Source organism: Phocoena phocoena, chromosome 17, assembly GCF_963924675.1.
Source record: "Phocoena phocoena chromosome 17, mPhoPho1.1, whole genome shotgun sequence".
NCBI lineage: Eukaryota > Metazoa > Chordata > Mammalia > Artiodactyla > Phocoenidae > Phocoena > Phocoena phocoena.
Genome location: NC_089235.1, coordinates 13,070,673 through 13,093,080, shown reverse-complemented (window position 1 = coordinate 13,093,080; position 22,408 = coordinate 13,070,673). Strand labels below are relative to the sequence as shown.

The window sequence follows — 22,408 nt, the reverse complement described above, 5'->3', positions numbered from 1 at the left end:
ACTGTGCTTATATTCCTCTGTTTAGGAATTACACTTGTACTTCTAAACTTTCTGACGTTATAAGCAAAGCTTTGGGTGATTCTGTTTTTCTTAATAGTGCTAAAATTTTTTTAGATCTTTAAAAAATTCCAGTTGTCGTTTCTGTACCACACTGGTATAAACGTTTTTCATCTGTATGGCTATACAGATATATAGTTTTGCTTCATTTTGACCTATCAAAAGCAGCGAATACTCTTGTATCAGACATTTCAAAGTTATACACACACATGCACACACCAGTATATACACATATGATTTGATATGAGGATTTTCAGTAGTTAGAGGTAGCTCTCTTTTTTTGTTTATTTTACATTACAATTTCACAAGGTATTCAGTTCTATTAAAATTTAGTGTTTGTTGGCTTTCATAGTCTGTAATCAAGATGTATTTTATTGAACTGTATTTTAAAATATTGTCCAACTAGGAACCAGAGATATCACTCATGTTTCAAAGTAAAATATTTGACTACCAAAATAAAATAAATAAATAAGGCTAAATGATGTCCACAGAGCAGGCTTAAAGAAAAGAGAGTAATGTAACTGTTACAAGTGGAAAATGGTTAAAAGGATTTTCTTGGAAATAAAATTAGTCCATGAAATATTGCAAGAGACACAGCTTACAGAGGGAGAGGAGTTCTGAAGTCAGGGGTAGAATTAATATAATTTATGAGTATTGACTATTCCCATTTTTCATTAATGTAAATAATTTATAAATGCTGTGCTTAAAATATGCCTAGTGTTCTCTCCCAAATTTATAATTTTGCTCTCCCGCTTATTTAAGCCCAGGCGGCATTATATAGTTTCTCCTTTGTCTAAGAAAGCTTTCCAAGTAACTATGCCAAGAAACTCATTGCTTTTTTTTTCAGAACTTCCTCAAATTGCCTGAAATCTGAGAGATGTTAATATAGTATTATCATAAAGTTTAATTATCACTTGATGTTTGTGATGTATTTCAAATTTTTAATCTTTCTAGTTGGCTTGGACCCCTTTTCTGGCTGCATTCAGTGTGGGTCTACAAGACTGTGATGATACTGAAGTAGCCTCTCTTTGCCTGGAAGGTATAAGATGTGCAATCAGAATTGCATGCATTTTCAGCATTCAGGTAACAAAGAATTTTGCCTTTGTAGCCAGTCTGGAAAGCGTAAATTATTTTTGTCATTACTACAGTTTAAATTATTTCTTGTGTTGAAATTATTAAAAATGAATTTCAAGTTTATAATGGAATTAAACTGTCTTCATGTTTACGTTTCCAAGAAGCTGTGACGGAACAGGGTAGTTCTTTATTGATGTGTCTAAAATTCGTCATAATAACTTTGGTTTGCAGTTTTTTTCTCTGTAGAATATTAGCTATGTACAGAGTTTCCAAGAGTTTGAATTCCTATATTGCAATTTGAATATCTTATCTGTGTTGCATGTTTTTATTTATTGAATCATATGTTTTTCACATTTTATATATATATATATATATATATATATATATATATATATATATATAACTTTACCTATCCTAAGAACAAGTTATCTTTAAGAGACCCAAGTATCTAGAACAATTTTTATGAAGACAGTCCCTTCTAGTAATTTATGTGCTTTGTCTGATAATAAATTTTAGCCAATGCTTTGCCTGCTTTCTTTTTAAAAACCCATTTCACATTTAATTATGAATGTTATAGCTTAAAAAGCAGTCTAGCTGTAGAGAAAAAATAAGCAAATTTATAAATCAGCTTTCTGCTAGTTCAGTCACTTGAAACATAAATGCTCAATGAATTTTTTTTACTATATATATGAATTATTGTCACTAAAATCTTGTCTTGATTTGACACCTCCATTGCCTTTCAGTTTTAGAAATTCATCCTTTTCTGCTTCATTCATCTTAAAATTAAAAAAAAACTACAGTTTAAGGTATTATATGTAATTCATGACTTAGTTAAAAACTTACTGAACAAGTAAACAGTTTGTCAGTAGGGAGCTAGGGATTACCCTGTTGTGTTTACAACCATGTAAGTTTGCTTTTTCTCTTTTTCATAGCTGGAAAGAGATGCATATGTCCAGGCGCTAGCAAGATTTACCTTACTTACAGTGAGTTCTGGGATTACTGAAATGAAACAGAAGAACATTGACACAATTAAAACACTTATCACAGTGGCTCATACAGATGGAAATTATCTAGGAAATTCATGGCATGAGGTATAAGCACTTCCTTTATTTTCAGCTTTGCAATCTGGTTTATAAAATGAGCTCATGCTAAACAGTATATCACTGACATGCTTAAGTGTTTGGGGAGAAAATTAATTTAGTACATTCAGGGTAAGTACATTTAGCTTTTTATAATGATTTATAATGTAGCCTATGTTTAAATCGTGATTGAGTACATTTAAATATTTTTGCGAACATTTGTAACATGGAATTTAAATTTTTTTCCTTTTTGTAATTAAGATTCTGAAGTGCATCAGTCAGTTGGAGCTTGCACAACTTATAGGAACTGGAGTGAAACCTCGGTACATTTCTGGAACAGTTCGAGGCAGAGAAGGATCTCTTACTGGAACAAGAGAGCAGGCTCCTGATGAATTTGTGGGTCTCGGGCTAGGTGAGAATTTTTTGAATTACTTTTGTGAAGTATCAAAATTTATTTTTAACTTGCTCAATATAAGTAACTTTGTTGTAGCAATAAAACAGATTTAGAGGGATAAGATAAAATGCCCTTTGACTAGCCTTATGAGGGAAAAGCAAGGTGACATTGTAAGTCTCTTTTGCCTGGTCTAGTTTCCAATATTAAGTGACCGTTAGTCATAATCTCACAGTTGGGGGTGGGAGAAAGGTTCAGTTTTAAATTACCAGCTTTTACATAAAAAAGAATGAAATATTGCCATTTGCAGCAATATGAATGGACTGAGAATATTATATTTAGTGAAGTAAGACAGAGAAGGACAAATATTATATGATATCACTTACAGGTGGAATCTAAAAGATAATACAAATGAATCTGTATGCAAAACAGAAACAGACTCACAAACATAGAAAACAAATTTATATTTACCAAAGGGAATAGGGAGGGGGGAAGGGAAAAACTAGGAATATGGGATTAACAGATAAAAACTACTGTACATAAAATAGATAAGCAACAGGGATTTACTGCATAGTGCAAGGAACTATATTTAATATTTGTAATAACCTGTAATGGAAAATAATCTGAAAATATATATAAAAAATTAACCAGCTTTAAAGACTAAGCAGATAACATTTATGAGTGAAGGCTTAAGATGATAAATAGTTGGGGCAACTGGAGAAGGCATTCATATTCATATTTTTTTAAAGGCGCTGTGCAGACATAACCAAACTCTTAATGCCAGTCTGGAAACTTTCCCATGGTTCCCCATGAACTCAGTATAGCCAGGACCTTCCAGATTTAACCCAGTAGAAAAAAAAGGAAGGTATTAGCAAAAATGGGTACAGAGGAACCAAAGACAATACATTTTTAGTCATAAATGGAAAGGGTTCCGCCAGGGAAGAAGCCAAGTTTAGACTGTCTTTCACTTTGAATACTGTACTTCTGGGTTTGAATTCTTCCATATTTCTTCTTTACTGTGTGCAAGTTACTTTAATTCTCTGAGCTTCAGATTCCTCTTTTGCAAACTAATGGTAATATCTACTTACAGAGTTGTCAGGATTAAATAAAAATATATATAAGTGGACTTAGTACAGTGGCTGGTATATTAATTGTTCCTGGATTATTCTTTATCCATCCTCCCTACCTCACTTCCAACCAAGAAATCTAGAGACATGACTTAAAGAGAACAAGAAGGAATAAACCTGAGATCTAAGAATATTTACCATTTACCTTTTTTAAAAAAATAATGTTATTTATTTTTGGCTGCATTGGGTCTTCATTGCTGTGCGTGGGCTTTCTCTAGTTGCGGCGAGCAGAGGCTACTCTTTGTTGCCGTGTGCGGGCTTCTCATTGCAGTGGCTTCTCTTGGTGCGGAGCACGGGCTCTAGGTGCACAGGCTTCAGTAATTGCAGCTCGCAGGCTCAGTAGTTGTGGTACGCGGGCCCCAGAGCACACAGGCTTCAGTAGTTGTGGCGTGTGGGCTCTAGAGCACAGCCTCAGTAGTTGTGGCACACAGGCTTAGTTGCTGCAGGGCATGTGGGATCTTCCCGCACCAGGGATTGAACCTGTGTCTTCTCCATTGGCAGGCGGATTCTTAACCACTGCGCCACTGGGGAAGTCCCACCATTTACCTTTTGAGGCTTTGTACTGTAACATTGTGTTTCTGGACATTTCTGTCTTTTTATGATTTAGTGATTTCTCTGTTGTTGCTTGCAATAAAAATTCTTAGGAAATTTAGAAGAATTTCAAGCTTGAAAAACAATCCATAGAGAAGGAAGTAAAGACGAGGACCATGTTGTGGCTTCAGGTTGGACTGGAACAGTTAGTGCCCAGTGGTAATCCAGCTGTGGCAGCCAGCAGTGCAGCCTGTACCTCAGTTGCATCTTAGATTCTGTGATTCTGGGAGGTGCAGGTATAGACCCGATAACTTGGTGAGCCAGCTGCAGGACTTAGAACTGCCTGAGCACCTGCATGGTTGGTGACGTATATAACCTGGAAGCAACCTGGAAGTCTGACTCAGACATTAGAACTATAATTGTTCCAGCAGGCAGAATGAGATACAAATGAAAAATATTTACAGGCAAGTGAAGTGAATGTGCATTGATTGATTCAGCAGCTTTTGAAAGCTGCTTTTGTTTTTTCCAATAAGTCCTAGGGAGTGGAGGAAAGCCCAACCAAAGATAGTTGAGGTTGCCAGGGCTCAGTTTTGGCAAGTAACAGAAGTAGGTTACACTAAAAATAATGACCAGTGGAATATTTTATCTACTGTCAGTGTTAGTAAAACAAGAGAAGTCATAATTGCTGATAATGCTTAGTGGTATACTTGAAAATGAATTAAAATTAATTTGATCACTGTGCTGCTGTACTACTTAGGTTGCAAGGAGATGAGATGAGTTGTCTTCTCCCTTCAGGAAAAGGGAATTTATATTAAAATATACACTTGGAATCTGGAAATGAGATAAAAATTCCAAGCTTCCAAGCCACTCAAGCGACCAGCCATACTCTTCCACCTCTCTCATGCTTTATATAGGCTTCCTCTTGTGTCGTCCACTTCTCTTTTCAGCTTGCTGCGTTCTCCACTCACTGCAAAGTGATCAGGTCTCTCAGATTTTAATCTGTGTCCTAGAGGGAGGCACTCTGTTGACGCGGCCCCTGTTGGGCAGAGCCCTCCCTTCAGCTTATCTCAGTGGTTAGTTCCCAACTCGCCCAGTGTGGCAGATGTCCACCCTTCCAACTGTGCCCTGTCACCTGCTCAGACAAATGCTTTTTTCAGGACGCTGTGGTCAGAACTGAAGCTAGAAGAGGTTGTGGTACAGATGACTGAGCTGGTTTAGTCTGTATATAATACGTTTTTTAAGAAATAAATTAATATCCTCCTTTATTAACAGCATCCATACTCCAAATATTCATGTAACCAGGTTAATAGGGCTGAGTGTATGTTTATCTGACTTTTCTTACTGCTGTGATACAAATCTGTACTTTCACTTTTTGGAAACATGAAACTTTTAGTTATTAAGAATACACAGCATGGGACTTGCCTGGTGGCACAGTGGTTAAGAATCTGCCTGCCAGTGCAGGGGACACAGGTTCGAGCCCTGGCCCGAGAAGATCCCACGTGCCGTGGAGCATCTAAGCCCGTGTGCCACAACTACTGAGCCTGTGCTCTGGAGCCCATGAGGCACAACTACTGAAGCCTGTGCACCTAGAGCCCGTGCTCCGCAACAAGAGAAGCCACTGCAATGAGAAGCCTGCGCACTGCAACAAAGAGTAGCCCCTGCTCGCCGTAACTGGAGAAAGCCCGGGCACAGTAGCGAAGACACAACACAGCCAAAAATAAATAAATACATTTATTTAAAAAAGAAAGAAAGAAAAGAATACATAGCATATGATTATTAGGTTTGAATTATATGCATACTGTTCTTTTATGGTATATATTAAAGTTTAAAAATTCAGTTGCTTGGTCATATAAATCTTACGTGAATATCACAGCACCTACATCTTTGTTCTTAGTTAACCTAAATATTTGTGCTTTTGAATAATTTCTTTGGTAAAACTGAAATTATTAGCCTATTACTTATACTGTTATACAGATGTTTGAAAGTTTTTTTTTATAAATTTATTTTATTTTATTTTAATTTCTGGCTGTCAGGTCCCTGCTGATGCATGCAGGCTCTCCCTAGCTGCGGTGAGCGGGGGCTACTCTTTGTTGTGGTGCATGGGCTTCCCACTTCAGTGGCCTCTCCCGCTGCAGAGCACAGGCTCCAGGCATACGGGCCTCAGCAGTTGCGGCTCGCAGGCTCCAGAGCACAGGCTCAGCAGCTGCGGCACACGGGGCCAGCCGCTCCGCGGCATGTGGGATCCCCCCCAGACCAGGGCTCAAACCCGTGTCCCCTGCATTGGCAGGCAGACTCCCAACCACTGCACCACCAGGGAAGCCCTGAAAGATTTTATATACTTATGAAATTGGTTCTTGGATTGTTAGGCATTTTAAATATTCTTTAAGTAAGTTTATTATTAATGATTACAAATTATTATATCAATATTTAAATATAAAAGGTATAGAAATCTCTATAGGAAGGACATTCAGCTGACACACAAAGAAAGTTATGTGGTGATTGGCATTATTTTTTCTCACAGATTTTTCTTCATTAAATTCCTGTAATGTGCTACATACCTCAGGTGTGGCTTGACACTATTTTCCCTACCACCCTAGTTCTCTGTCACTTATTTCAGGCTTTCATCCTTGTTCACTTATGTTATAGAAATAGACTCTTAATTTGTCTCCATGGCTCCAGTAGCTCTGCCTGTTTCACTGTGTTCTACAGATATTACCAGAATTATTTTTCAGAAAATAGATTGGATCATGTCAGTCTTCTAAAAGGTCTGATGGTTCCCTGTTCTCAAAAGTAGTGCATTAAACGTGACAGTCTAGGTTCTTCACATTCTATTTCTAGTCTGTTTTTCCAGCTTCATCTCCTACTGCTCGTCTTTCTGTCCTTCATTGTCCCCTGCCAGAATCATCCTCCATTATGGCTTCACCCAAGTGTGTTGGAACATGACCTGCACGTGCATACTTCCATTACTTTATGTATGCTGCTCCTTCTTCCTGAATTGCTTTTTCTCCTTTCTTTCCCACATGATCATCCTTTTAGGCCTAACTTGAATTAATATTTTGTCACGTGAAGCCTTTCCATGAGCTAACACCGCATTCTCCCTTCCCCTGTCAAAATTAGTTCTGTTTAACAACACTTGTATTATATGTAATTAGTTCATTTCAGCCATGAAATAATTGTTATATTGTATTAAAGTTGGTCGTAAGCCTGTCTCTCCTGGTAAATTGTTAGCTCTGTAGGACAGGGATCACATTCTTTTCACTTTGTTCAGTTCCCGGAATAGAATTTGAGTTCAGCTAGTTTAAATAACATTGTCTATTATGTTTGCATCCAAAAAGTCATTTATTGAGTGTCTAGTCAATCGAGTCAACAAGTATTTGTTGAGCATTTGCTTTGGACTTAATATTGAGTAGAGGAATACAAAGAAAGTGTATGATTTGGTTCCTAATCTTGGAACTTTTTATCTGGCTGAGAAGGCAACAATAACACACCTAAAGTAATTTAAATAAGAAACTAAATGGAAGAAATTCTGATTTGAGCAGTATTTATTTAAGTATAAACTTAAATACTTACAGAGGAAGGTGAAACAGTGGAGAGGAATCCTTCATTGAGAACTCAAATTTGGGTCTTGGTAGATAAATTTTAGGTAGTTGTGGGATGGCCTGAATAGAGACAGGTATTGGCAAGAATGTTTAAGGGAAAAAAAAAAAAAAAAGAATGTTGAGGGGAACTGCCTTAAGCTCTAGGCTGAAAAGTTTATACTTTGTCCTGAAAGTAATAGTAAGCAAAATGAAGGTGATGACTTAGGAAAATTAATCTCCAGGAGAAGAAAGGAGAGATTGAAGAGGGGGAAAATCAGTAAAAGGGAAAGAAGTGAGGGAACTGTTATATATAGTAATAGTCATCTGGGCCTGAAGTTACAATGGTCTAAACTGAGTAGGAATGAAAATGAATGAATCATATGACAAACAGCCCAAAAGAAAGATTTAGTGAAAGTGGAGGAAGGGAAGGATATCAAAGATGATTGTAAGGTTAAGAGTTTGAAAACTGGGGAAACTGTTGTTTTGCTGCCTAACACATGGAACCAGTGTTGGGGGAAAAGATGAGTGATTCTTTTGAATAAGAGAATATTACAGCATACTGGTAGAATTTCCAGTAAACATTTGTAAATGGGACTGGAGAGTACATTACAGGGGAGATCTAATTATCGATACATGGAATTGGTAATCCTCCTTAGTAGGTATCTTTTTTTTTTTGCGGTACGCGGGCCTCTCACTGTTGTGGCCTCTCCCGTTGCGGAGCACAGGCTCCGGACGCGCAGGCTCAGCGGCCGTGGCTCACGGATGCGGCATGTGGGATCTTCCTGGACCGGGGCACGAACCCATGTCCCCTGCATCAGCAGGCGGACTCTCAACCACTGCGCCACCAGGGAACCCCATTAGTAGATATCTTTGGAACTGGGGTTAGTGCTGTGTTTCTTAAACAGTGAGGGAAATTATTCCTAATGTCATTAATTTTGTGATCAAAATTCTCAGTGCCCCTAAGTTGTGTGATCTTTGCAAACACAAGTTTGTGTCTTTAACCATGTCTGTATACCACTTAGTATACAGCTCGATAAGCACCTTTGGCCTTGATAAATGGTCACTGATACCAAAAGAATCACTTCCCCAAAGCTTGATTTCTTTCATTAGGAAAATAACTGATTTCAGAAATGTGTTTTAGCACTGAACGTGTGCTCTTCCACTGAATGCTTTTCATGCTGAAATGCCTCTCTTTCCTGTGTGGCAGTTGGAGGAAATGTGGACTGGAAGCAGATAGCAAGTATTCAGGAATCCATTGGAGAGACCAGTTCTCAGAGTGTTGTCGTTGCCGTAGATAGGTAAGGTGCTTGCTTTATTCCCTTCTCAGATGGACACTTTTAATTCTGTAGCACTTAGATGTATCTGCTAGTTAATTAAAAGAGAAACATTATTGCCAGGACATCTTCTCCTAAGTAATATAAGACTGTATTGTGATATGCTGTGATTTAAATGATGAAGTACCTGTAATTTTGCTTTCAAATCATAGAATATAGGAAGGAGATAAACAGTATGAAAATTTAAGTGATAGACATTAGTGGGCATTAGGGAAATTGTACCCTTGATGAGAAAAAACACGGTTCTGTTTTTTCTTTTTTAAAATTTCCTTTATAGAAAATGTACTCCCCTTATTATCCCTGTTTGAAAATAGAGTATAATTTGTCTTTTTGAGTGTATGATATAGTATTGAATTATGGGTGAAATGAAGGGGTTTGGTGGCAATTCTCATTATAAACTTCTTTGAATAGGATTTCAGAATTTGTATATTATATACATTACCAGATATTCCTCATTTTTAGTTTGTTTTCTAAAAGAAAATCTATACTATGGTTTATTTTACTATAGAATATTTAGTTTATTCTAGATTTTTAAAATTCCCAGTGTGTAAGACAATATCTAGTGGTTTTTTTTTTTTGAAGATGAGCTTTTTCCAGATGGATGCCCAAATAATTGAAACTTAACATTTTACAACACTGATGTTTAAATTCTTTTTTAACACTTCTGATGGAAACTTTCGAAAATACAATATGTACTATAATTGTTTTTGGTGCTTAGAGACTCATGCTGATCCATTATTTTACTTTGCTTTAGATAAAAACTTTTTGCTCTAAGTATGGACAGAACTAGAGTGTTCATTTGCTACTGGCCCTGGCAATACTCCCTGGAACTTTTTCCTTGAAAAGAATTCTTCATGTCCAATGTCCACTTGCATTCCTTTTTTTTGTTTGTTTTTAAGGGAAGGAGGTAATTTGCCTTTCTCTTGTGAAGGTTGAAAACAGATTGTGTATCATCTTATACCTACTATATAACTCAAAGGCTTAACATGTGCTGCTTGGCACTCTTCAAGGTGCTTTCTGGGAAGGGGATCTAATAAAGAATTGGATATATGTATATGTATAACTGTTTCACTTTAAAACAAACCAAAAAAACAAAGTGCTTTCCATGTGTTACTTCATTTTATCCTTTCAGCAGCCTCTGAGATAAGTAGTATTATTGTCCTCAATTTACAAATGAGGAAACTGAGACGAGGGGAATTAGATAATTTGCTTATTCTCACAACCAGGCTAATCTTATCTTGATTATTACCTTAACCCTTTCATTAGTAGAGAAGTTGGAGGAGTGGCACCAAGATATACACTCAGGCAGCATATATCTGAGTGTGTTCAACCTCTCTGCCTTTCTGCCTGCATGTACAGCTCCAGAGCAGTGTAATATCTGCCCTTCTACTACTAGGATAGATGTCTTCCAAATGGTTTTCTAGCCATCCAGAAAATCATCTTCACTGTCATTATGAGAATCTGTTCAGGCAACAGTCTGTTTCCATAATATATTTTATATGACCAAAGCCAGTTCTGATTTATCCAACTGTCCACTGTTTGTTACAGGGAGACATGTCACTCATTTGAACAAATGATATGCCTCTCCATTTTAAGAATGTGTGCTGTTTCAGAGGAGTCTTAGCACAAATTCTGTTAGTACTTCATTGTCTCAAACTCATCACCAGATACTTCTACAACATAAATTCAATGTCCAGTTTTATACAAGGCCTCAATATTTAAATTTTACTTTATAGTAACAGCATTAAAAGTTACCTCTTTGATTTGTTATAAGATTATTTTATTCTTATGTGGTACATATCACTTCCTTGTTAAATTTCTTCTGAATTCCTTTCTGAGTATCTGAGTTTATTTTTATTTGTAATATTCTGATTCTAGTCTATAAGCTAATTCAGTGAGATATCCCTGGTATTCAAGACAGTGGTGAGAATATTGTCAGGCATCATCCTGGAAAGTTCTGTACTTGTCCAGCAAAAAAAGTCATTTTACTGTCCTTAGGCCTATTGTTCTGGATAATCTGTTATGACAAGTATAGGAACTAAATATGGAAAATAAAATAAGTTTTCTTTGCTTAATTATATTTATCAATGGAAAGATATATGTGGTTCCATCAAAAGCTTTAAAATGGTAAAATTTTCTGATTATCTTCACTTTTGTATTTGGAATCCTGTACTGTTAGAATTTAGGAGAATATAGGGCACTTTAATCTGGGGTACCTGATCCTCTAGGATTTGCTAGGGAAACATTTGCTAGGCATTGTTAAACCAGATACTTCATAAGTATTACTAAACTTTCCAGGGGTGGATTTTGTCCAGGAATGATTTATCCCTGATAAATCATTCCTGGTTAAATGATTAAAAAAAGTTAAAAAACAGTTATTTAGTACCATAGTTTTTATTTTTATTATTGTTTTTTAAGCACACCAGACCTAGCTTTATACTGACCCATCCCTCACCTTGGAATATTCTGTCACCTATCAGAAAATATGGACAGCTCCTCCCCAATTGTGTTTGCTCATAAACATCTTTCATTTGGGTCTAAGCAGTAAATGTTATGTCTGATATTTTCACTATGAAAACGTTAAATACACAGTAATTTAGTCTGCCTGTATGTCGCATACAGCTAAAAGTTTATTTGATCCAGAATCTGCAAGTTTTATCTTTTTTTTTTTGCATTGTTACATTGCTATCATAAAATGAATGAATTTAGTAATCTGTCAATTTTTTTTTCCTACTCGTACTTTTCAGGGAATGTCTTTTGATATTAACACACAAGATTCTCATACTTCTGTTCTCTGCTTTTCATATGTGGCATGTAGAATCCATTTCATGGATGATTCTGTGAAACACAGCTCTGTTCTCCTGCCTTAGTATATTAAGGCTTAACTTTAAATGCCTCCACAGACTGCTGTGCTCCACCATCTGGTTTATCTTTAGTGGAGCGTTACTAGAAATAGAGTGACCCCTCAGAGGCTACCAAAGTGAGTAGGAATTTAAATGCCCTTTCTCAGGATGCGCGCTCCACCCACGTTCCACTGTCTCCTGAGTCGACAGAACCTGTTTGCTGACGATCTTCTCTGTTCTTGTTGCCTTTGTTCTTCACCATCTCACCACATTTAGAGGATTCATTGCTGCTTTCCCCTGGAGTTGCATATAATCGCCATCTCAGCTTCTGTTCTTTACTCCTATATGCCTTGTCATTTGCTTCCTTCTCAGTTAAAAAGAAAAAAAGCTTTCTCGTTTCTTTTGTTCCTTCTCCTGTTGTTTCCCCTGTACTGTTTAGTTTTGACCTTCTTTGTGGTATGGTTTTTATAGCCATTGCCTTCCATGAGAATACCTCTAGTTTGAGAAACAGCTTAATGACATTCATAATGCAGAGTCTAGCGAATCTCATTTTTGTTCATGTGAGAGGTTCGTAGGCTTTGTATATTGTGAATTTCTGGATCCAGTCTTAACCAGTGGATTCAGTGGGGCCCCATTACTCTTACTTTTTCTCCCAGATTGTGTTTTCAGTCAGATTTTTGAATTGTTTTGTTCTACTGATAAGAGCAATATAGGAAATCTCAAGATACCCCTTTGGCAGGAGATCAGATTCTGAGTTATTGCATTGTCAGTTTTTAAGCCATTTTTCCTATCTTGTTTTTGTTACTCATTGCCAGGATGCATAGACCTTCAAGGACATTGAGGTTGAAAAATCATGATATACCCAGAATTTTTAGATAGTGGTAGTAGGAAAAAACTAGAATGTATTTTAAATGTTTAAATTATGTTTTGCTCAGGTAAGTGTGAAGCAGTATAGCAAAATGGTTGAGAGGGTGGACTCTGGAGTCTGCCTGTCCTGGTTTGAATCTTGTCTCTAACACTGGTCCTGTGACTTTCAGAAAGTTATTCAATATCTTTGTGCCTCAGTTTCTATGTTGATAAAATTGGGAATATAATAGTATATATAATCATGGTGTTTGTGATTATTATGTGAGTGGATATATATATAAAGCAATTAGGATAGTATCCACCTTGTGATTGTTGGTAGCTATTACTGTTACTATGACAACTGTTATTTCTAAGTTTAATATTTGACCTGCTGCTGCCTTTGAGGTTTCATTTTTATCGTGCAAATACTATGATGTACATTTTAAATTACGGAATATCAGTTCATCCTGGAAGTCATATCAAACCCTTGGTTACAAGCTCGGAACATGGATAAAAATGCAGACTTTAAAATAAGAGGACTAATATGTTTATGCTGAAATCTTTTATGAAACTTTGAAACACGGTAAAAGAGCTCAGTGAAGAAGGCAGGGCAAAGCTGGACAGCATAGCTTAGCTCTCACCATTTGAATGCTGTAAGAAAAGTGGTTAGCCACTTGTTGGTTAAACTGTTGGAGACTATTTGCAAGGTTCTATTAACCATTTGTAATTTAACATAAATGAGTTTTTGAATCAAACACACATTGCTTATAAAAATAAAGTAGAAGTTTTCATTTTAAGAACATGTTTAATGTGGGTAAATACTCAGGAAAATTGAAAAGTCTTGTTTTGTGTATGCCAATTATTAGTTTTACAACTTAACATTTTTCTTATTCTAAGACTCTCATAAGAGACCTTTCCTAGTGTTTATAAATTTACTAATAAAATTACAACAGTGTATTTGTGCTCTAATATATCATTCGGTACAAAGGAGGGAGGGAGGGATATCCAAGCTATACTTGTCACTAAAATACATGATAAAAAAATATTCATTTGATTACCTGATTTTTTGTTCCCTTAAAACAGATAAAAGTAGCTCGTACCCCAGGCCACTTACTTTTGAATTGATGTATCAGGAGTGAGACATTACAAGTTTTTGAATTATATTTTTTTCTTTAGAATATTTACAGGGTCCACAAGGCTAGATGGAAATGCTATTGGTAAGTATGTACATTTACTCCACTTAAAAACTGATTTTTTAGCTTAAAAGACTTCAAAGTTAAGTTTTAAAAATGTTAATCCATTTATATTATAGTGGACTTTGTCCGTTGGCTCTGTGCTGTGTCTATGGATGAATTACTTTCCACTACACATCCAAGAATGTTTAGTCTACAAAAAATAGTAGAAATATCATATTACAACATGGGAAGAATAAGACTGCAGTGGTCTCGAATTTGGGAAGTTATTGGAGATCATTTTAATAAGGTATTTGAGTAATTATAGGATTTGCTTAATTTGTAATTTTTTGTTGTTTAAAATTTCCTTATCATAACCTAATTGAGACCTTTTTCCTTTCCAAGCAGTTTTTTATTACATTTTTGTAATTAGATTTAGAAAACCCTTTGAGTCCTGTTTTTTCTTTTAGAAATAATTGCTCTAGGTTTTAAGAATTTAGTTAAAATATGTTCTTCTTGTTGAGAAATATTGTTAGCACACTTAGTGCCTTTATGGAGAATCTTTGAATTTATCTATCTATGCTATTAATTATATATTTTTTCTAAAATAAAAAATAAAGAATTAGCAAGTTTCACTGCTGATATTAGCACCCTGTATTTCTGTTGCCATTACAGGTTGGCTGTAATCCTAATGAAGATGTAGCTATTTTTGCAGTAGACTCCTTGAGGCAATTGTCAATGAAGTTCTTAGAGAAAGGGGAGCTTGCTAATTTCAGATTCCAGAAGGATTTCTTAAGACCTTTTGAACATATAATGAAACGGAACAGGTATCGTATTTGTTGAATTGCTTAATATCAGAAAAACACCTTATTTTCCTCAGTAGGGGGAAAAACAGAAGAAAAGGAAAAAAACCTGATGAGTTTTATCCAATCGATTGTATTAATATTTTAGGTCTCCAACAATTCGAGATATGGTTGTACGGTGTATAGCACAGATGGTTAATTCTCAAGCTGCTAACATTCGGTCTGGATGGAAGAACATTTTCTCTGTATTTCATCTAGCGGCATCCGATCAAGATGAAAGCATAGTTGAACTTGCATTCCAAACAACGGGGCATATTGTCAGTGAGTATTCTCTAAGCTCTGTTCAAGTTAAAGAAAACAAAACTTTAATGTGTTCAGAAGATAATTCAAGTATAAGATTATGGGCTTGTCATGGGCTTTAAGTTTTCCAAGTTTTGCCTACAGGAGCAGAGTAAATAGTGACAGTATTGTCATTATTGTAATATTATAGTTAACATTTATCGAATGTTTACTATATGGCAAGCACTATAAGCACTTTGCATGCATTTTCTTCAGTCTTCACAGTAACTGTATGAGATCAATATCTTTATTATTCTCTCTCTTTTTTTTAATAGATAAGGAAACTCAGACCCACTGAGGTTAAGTAATTTGTCTAAAGGCACAAAACTAGTGAGTGATGGAGTTGAGATGCAAAGCCAGAGAGTCTTAAAGCACAGCATTTGTTTTTCACCACTGCACTACACAGCCTCCTTTGACTTTAAAGAAGAATAAAATACTAAGGATCTAAATTAAGCCTCTCTAGAAGATAATGATGTCGTCACATCAACATCAAGAATGATGACATCGTCATAGCTGTCATTTATTGAGTGCTTGCTTGAATGAAGTAAATTAAGTACAGTGCTAAGCACTGTCCTGTGCAGATTATTATCACCATTTTATAGATTAAGAAACTCAGATACAGAGCGATTAAATGTAGTTTTGAATATTCACTCAACAACCGTTGATTTTGTATCTACTGTGTACCAGTCACTCTATTACGTGCTGGGTTTATCGTGTAAACAAAACACAGACCTGTTTCCCTGTTTCTGCTACTCAAGGCAGTCAAGTAACTGGTCAGGACAGATATTGGAACCGATGTCTACATTAAAACCCTTAATCTTTAAGAAGTATCCGTTACATCTAGAGGTTGGTGTATTTGAGGTATAATTAAGAAAAGCTGAAAGTTGATAATTATATTTATGTGTTTTTCTCCCGTATAGCCCTTGTGTTTGAAAAACACTTTCCAGCAACCATTGATTCTTTCCAGGATGCAGTGAAATGCTTGTCTGAATTTGCATGCAATGCAGCTTTCCCAGACACAAGTATGGAAGCGATTCGACTTATTCGCCATTGTGCAAAATATGTGTCTGATAGACCTCAGGTATAGCATCATTTAGTAAACAAAATGTTACTGAGCATTTATTTCCAGTCAGAGATCTAAGTTTGTTTGGGAACTGAGGGGATATGAAGTATTTAATTTTCAAAATTATCTGAGTTATGGTTACATTTGTTGAAGATGTCAGGTATTTTTCTGAGTGTTTCACGTGTGTTAACTTGTTTAATATTCTATAACAGCTTTATGGGATAGGTTGTGTTATAGCCCCATGTAGATAAGGAATCTGAGGCACAAGGAAGTTAAAAATGTGCCCCTGCATGCGGGGGATAGTAAAGGAGACCTGGGATTTGAACCCAAGCCTGTGTTTTTAGCCATTACCTTAATATACTGAAGTTGACTATGGATGAGTGTAGGCTTAAGCACTGAAGTGAAAGGTTGAATTGGCAACCTGGCTGCCAGCTTTGACTTGCATATCTGAATCTATCTTTGTAACTGTCATAAGGAGCAGTGATGCTTCATAGATTTTTACTACATACTGACAGGGACCTATGGGGCATTTAGTTCTTCTTATGTACATCTACTCATTTGAACTTCACACCTCCCCAGTGCGGTGCCATGGCTGCATGATGTAATAACCATTTAAATGATAAAAATGGAAACTTGAATAATGCAGAAAACTGGTGATGGAGTTGAAGCTGAAAGCAACTTCTGGTTTCTACTCCAGTGCTCTATAGGCAGTTGTAATCTCCATCTTTTTTTAAGTTATCAGATTGCTCACTTTTGATTAGTAAAGTGTTAAAAAAATTTTTGGAGAAATAATATGCTTAATGTATAGGTATTATGTTTTGCCTTTAGTAAACCTGCATTTCTTCTTCAAGGCTTTCAAGGAATACACAAGTGACGACATGAATGTGGCACCTGAAGACAGAGTTTGGGTGAGGGGATGGTTCCCAGCTCTCTTTGAGTTGTCCTGTGTCATCAACAGATGCAAGTTAGATGTGAGAACCAGGTAACAGCCAGTACTTGAAATTGAAATTTTGAGAGGCTTATTCTTACTTTAATCAAATCAACTTAAGTGAACTCAAGTTCAATTTTATCCAATATAGTAGTTATTCGATAGGCAGATTTTAAAATATGTTATGTAGAGCAACAATAAAAAATGGAAATAAATTACTTTTCCTTAAAATTTGATTATGGCCTACTTTGAGTTTTAGGTTCTATGTTAATTTACACATTCTGTCTTTTCATACATTTGTTTCCAATCAAAAATTGAAGTTAGCACCAAAATTTATCTTCTGATGAATGATAAAAGAATTTCCAAATGCATGTCTTTGGTGGATTTTAGGTGAAGAACCATTTCTTTTTGAAGACTGGCCAGTAACATAGTTTTGAATAATATAGGCCTGTTCAAAAAGAATTGACCTCTTTCAAAAGTATATTGTCAATAAAAGATCTATATGAATATCCAGTCCATTTGTAAAGAAACTATTATGGGTATAATGTGAGCAGACAGGTACTCAGTGCACACTTCCTACAGTTATAAGAAGTTGTTACGAATTTGTTAGAGTTCATATCAATCCCATAGTATTGTTTTTCTCACCCTGTATTTTTTGATGGCCAAATTGAAATGACCAACTTGTGTATCCTAATGTCTGTCAACAGTGCATCAGAAAGGTAGTATAGACTTGTAACAGATCAGTGATAGAATATAATGAAAGAATGAATCTCTCCTTCCACCACTTATGCCAGAACCACACCTGTCCCCAGCCAAGGTTAAGTTTGTTTTATAGCCTAAGAAATGTTTCACTTTTATAGTGCTATTTGTTACAACACATTTTGTGAAATAGAAAATAATCCAAAATATGACTCACGCCTTGGAAACTTGTTATAGAATTTAGTAATCACAAGCACATATTATATTTCACATGTAGGCATTGAGGAATTTTCGTCAGTGGACCTGTTAGGAAACTTGATAAAATTCAAGATGGCCCCCAATTGATATAACTCTAAATTATTTAGATATACAGCTTTCAAATGTCCAGCCACTTCAGTAGAGCAACGAACATGTCATAACTGACGAGTCATGGAAACTCAGCACCCCCCTCCCTGCCCTTGTTTATTTGTAGAAGTCTGTTTGACGTGGACCTACCTGCTTTCTTAGCCTCTCAGCCTGTCCTTGTCTGGGACCACGCTACCTTGCTTCTCACCCTTTCCTATGTTCAGATTATGGATGGGTCTAGTTGTTAAAGAGAAGAGAAAAGGGATGTTCTAGTTGGTAAAAAAGGGGGAAAGTATGAGTAAACTTTGGTCAGTGATGGCTTTGATTTTCTTACCTCATTCCAGGATTTGTAAAGGCAGTTATTTAGATTACATTTAAAAATGCAGCACTACGATTTGTATAACACACTAATTACAAAGTACTTTCAAATGCATTCTCATTTGAGTCCCTCAAAATTCTGTAGATTTAGGGTTGAATAATTAACCTGGAGCCCTACACATTCTTTTTCCCTACGCCAGCAACTTAAGTATTCATCAAAACTTGTTCAGTAGTAAAAAGCCTTGGAAACCTCTATAGATCTGTGCTTGCTTTGGGGGCCTGGAAGAAACAGGATTTTCACATCCACTCACCCCAGCCCTGGGGGTTAGCATCCAGTTTACTTGGAGTGGGAGGAAGAGGGAGCCTTGTCCCATTGTAGGGGAGACATGGAACTCTGACACGGTTCTCCTGGGGAAGACAGAGTGTGTTTCTTCCACAGGAATTCCTTTACTGTAGTTCCTTTACTTCTGATTTTACACGTTAGGTATCTTACAGATCAAATAAACTGTTGTGAACTTGCCGTAGGACTGAACTACCATAATGTTATTTTACACATCTGTTGAACAAGTACTTGTTTAGAGCCTACTATGTATCAGGCATGTACTAGGCCCGGGGGGTAGCATAGCAGCAAATGAACTAGACCACGTACCAGTCCTTATGGAGTGTTTCAAAGGAAATTCTGTTCTGGCTTACTGTCAGACTTTTCGAAATATAAACCTTTTCTAAGTGGAAGGGTACCTATATTTTACTAGAAGAAATTAATGTATGGAGAAAAGATCAAGCTTTTTAATGTTTACATGAAGGCATTATTTCAAGAAAGGTAATAAGGAATCAGAAGGCACTTTTGAGTTTTAGTTTTAACACTTATTCAAAAGAGAAGAATGGGATATTAAAGCAGTTTATTTGTTCAAGGAACGCTTAACTGTGTGCCCCTGTGTGAGAGGTGCGGCTCTGGCCTGGGATACAGCAGGAAGCAGACACCCTGCCCACACTGGTGTCTTAGTGGATTAGTTTGATAAATCCTTCAGTTTGAGGATATTATATGAACAATTAGAGTGTTAACTAAAAATTCCTGTAGCTCTTTGAAAAAGATTTTCCAAAATCTAATTTTATTTGTTCTTAGACTGAGTTCCATGGCCACAGTGCCACAAAATGAATATTCACCCAAATGATGATCTTTCTCAATCTATAATTCCATTTACATTTTTTAAATGCTGGAATGATGGGGTGGGCGTGGAAGAAAAGTAGAAGAAAAAATTTTCAGGCCAAGGCCTTTGGAATTTTTTCCTAAATGATGCATCCTAAAGAAACCTGTTTTACAACCTAAATTTTTTAAAGCCCAGTATCCTGTTAGTTTAAAACCAGTTTTAAACTTTGTTTTCAGTAACTTTGTGCACTAACTCTAAAAACTATTTTAGGAGGGGGATACTAATGTGGTATGCTTTTTTGTATTATAGCTTTCCTAATTACATTTTATCATTTTAGGGGTTTAACAGTAATGTTCGAAATAATGAAAACTTACGGCCACACTTATGAAAAACACTGGTGGCAGGATTTATTTAGAATTGTTTTCAGAATCTTCGACAACATGAAGTTGCCAGAACAGCAGACAGAGGTGAGAGAACGTGAGCTTTTCATTTAACACAGTGACGTCAGAAGGTTCTTTTCTTCCCTAATACATCTTAGTATTTCAGATTTAAGCACAGTGAACAGAAAAAAATCCTAGAAATTTTTTCTTTAAGGCATTATAATATAGTAGTAAGTCTTTATAAACAATGCAGTTTGGGGATAGAAGTGAGTTAATGAACTGGGTTTTGTTTTCAGTGTTTTCTGTTGAACTTCCAGTGTCTTTTCCTCATTTTAATGTTGTCACAAGTAAAACATCAGTAGCCCTCCTTAGTATTCGTAGGGCTTCTTACTCTGAATTGGAGAAGGAACGCATGGTTATTTATTTATTTATTTCAAAGTCTCTTACTACAGTCCAGTTACAGTATGTGTTTCAGTAAGTGTGGGAAAGAACATCAGGTCTCCGTGTTTTGTCCCATATAGTGTATTAAATGCAAATTTGGGGCCTCTCTGACCTGCACAAAATTTTATTTTAGATCTACAGGTAGACTCTTAAAACATTTTATAAAGTGGACTAAGTAGACATATGTTTATGCCCTGGCACAAAACCATATATAAAAATTAGTCCAGGGCTTCCCTGGTGGTGCAGTGGTTGAGAGTCCGCCTGCCGATGCAGGGGACACGGGTTCGTGCCCTGGTCCGGGAAGATCCCACATGCCGCGGAGCGGCTGGGCCCGTGAGCCATGGCTGCTGAGCCTGCGCGTCCGGAGCCTGTGCTCTGCAGTGGGAGATGCCACAGCAGTGAGAGGCCCGCGTACCGCAAAAAAAAAAAATTAGTCCAGATTAGTCCATTTGAGAAAAATAAAGAAATTACTTACACTCCCCCCCACCTTATTGGGGGGCTGTGTGGGGTCTTTGTTGCTGCGCGGGCTTTCTCTAAGTATGACAAGTGGGGACTGCTCCTTGCTGCTGTGTGCGGGCTTCTCTCGTTGTGGAGCACCAGCTCTAGGCGCGTAGGCTCCAGTAGTTGTGATGTGTGGGCTCAGTCGTCGTGGCTCACGGGCTCTAGAATGCAGGCTCAGTCGTTGTGGCGCACGGGCTTACTTGCTCCACAGCACGTGGGATCTTCCTGAACCAGGGCTCGAACCCGTGTCCCCTGCATTGGCAGGCGGATTCTTAACGACTGCACCACCAGGGAAGTCCCCTACTTACACCCATTTTATTTTAAACCTATGCTAACCCACTTGGATAAATTCTTATCATTGCCTTCCTCTATTTTTCTTCCACATTCTATCGTATTCTGGAGCAAGACCAGCTGTTGTTATTAGTGTCAGTTGTTTGAAAAGTCATAGCGTTAATAGCCAGACAATGCGGTGACGGGTTTTTTTTAATAAAACAGTGCAGAAAATAGTTATTTTATATGCAGATGGTTATGGGATAATGAAGAGAAATAGATCAGATATAAAGTTGAGGTGAATGTCACATTCAAGGAGTTAAGCGCTCTGAAAGGAACCTACAGGCTTACGTTTTAAATATGCAAACATATTTCTTTGAAATTCTAGTAGTTGATGAATGGCCTGACCTTCATTTAATGACCGTCTCCCCTGTAGAAAGCTGAGTGGATGACAACGACATGTAATCATGCGCTTTATGCTATCTGCGATGTGTTCACCCAGTATTTAGAAGTACTCAGTGATGTACTTTTGGATGACATTTTTGCCCAGCTCTACTGGTGTGTGCAGCAAGGTAGGTCTGTACCAGATAAGTGACACAACGTGTTAAATGTGACCCTGGTAATACACAAATGAATTGCTCTTTTCTTTTCTAGACAATGAGCAGTTAGCACGATCTGGTACGAACTGCTTAGAGAATGTTGTTATTCTGAATGGTGAAAAATTTACCCTAGAAATCTGGGATAAAACTTGTAACTGCACACTGGACATCTTCAAAACCACAATTCCACATGCGTAAGAAGATTTTATACAACTTTATATTTGTATATTGAATGATGGACATAAAAGGTTTGATAGTAATTTCTCATAACAGAAATCCTTTTTAAAATATCTCAGTGTTCTTTGAATTTGTGTTTATTGCAAATCAGACTCCTATAAAACCATAACAAATAACATGAATTAAATTTTTTATATACCCAAACTTTTAGTCTGATCATTTAAAATTTGGGTCATAATGAAGTGATTTAATAAGATTTTATTCATCCAGATTAAACCAAGCAGAGGTTCTGAATTGAAAAAAAGAAAATCTCAGCATTTGTTTTAGTTACTGTAAATGTAATAATCTAAGGAAAATTTATTGTA

General features: G+C 36.6%; 1 protein-coding gene across 6 annotated transcripts in view; it reads left to right on the top strand.

Annotated features, from left to right (window-relative positions):
• ARFGEF1 (ADP ribosylation factor guanine nucleotide exchange factor 1) overlaps positions 1–22,408 on the top strand; it is a 139,507-nt gene that overhangs the window by 101,102 nt on the left and 15,997 nt on the right. For 5 of the 6 annotated variants that reach the window (XM_065895205.1, XM_065895206.1, XM_065895209.1 and 2 more), the window contains exons 20-32: positions 1,012–1,140; positions 2,064–2,222; positions 2,472–2,622; positions 9,045–9,135; positions 14,037–14,077; positions 14,173–14,342; positions 14,708–14,859; positions 14,984–15,156; positions 16,095–16,255; positions 17,089–17,219; positions 20,013–20,142; positions 21,704–21,839; positions 21,922–22,060. In XM_065895205.1, the coding sequence (XP_065751277.1) occupies positions 1,012–1,140; positions 2,064–2,222; positions 2,472–2,622; positions 9,045–9,135; positions 14,037–14,077; positions 14,173–14,342; positions 14,708–14,859; positions 14,984–15,156; positions 16,095–16,255; positions 17,089–17,219; positions 20,013–20,142; positions 21,704–21,839; positions 21,922–22,060 (1,763 nt within the window). Of the gene's footprint in view, positions 1–1,011; positions 1,141–2,063; positions 2,223–2,471; positions 2,623–9,044; positions 9,136–14,036; positions 14,078–14,172; positions 14,343–14,707; positions 14,860–14,983; positions 15,157–16,094; positions 16,256–17,088; positions 17,220–20,012; positions 20,143–21,703; positions 21,840–21,921; positions 22,061–22,408 lie in introns of those variants that run through there. The other variant, XM_065895210.1, reaches the window with a different exon arrangement.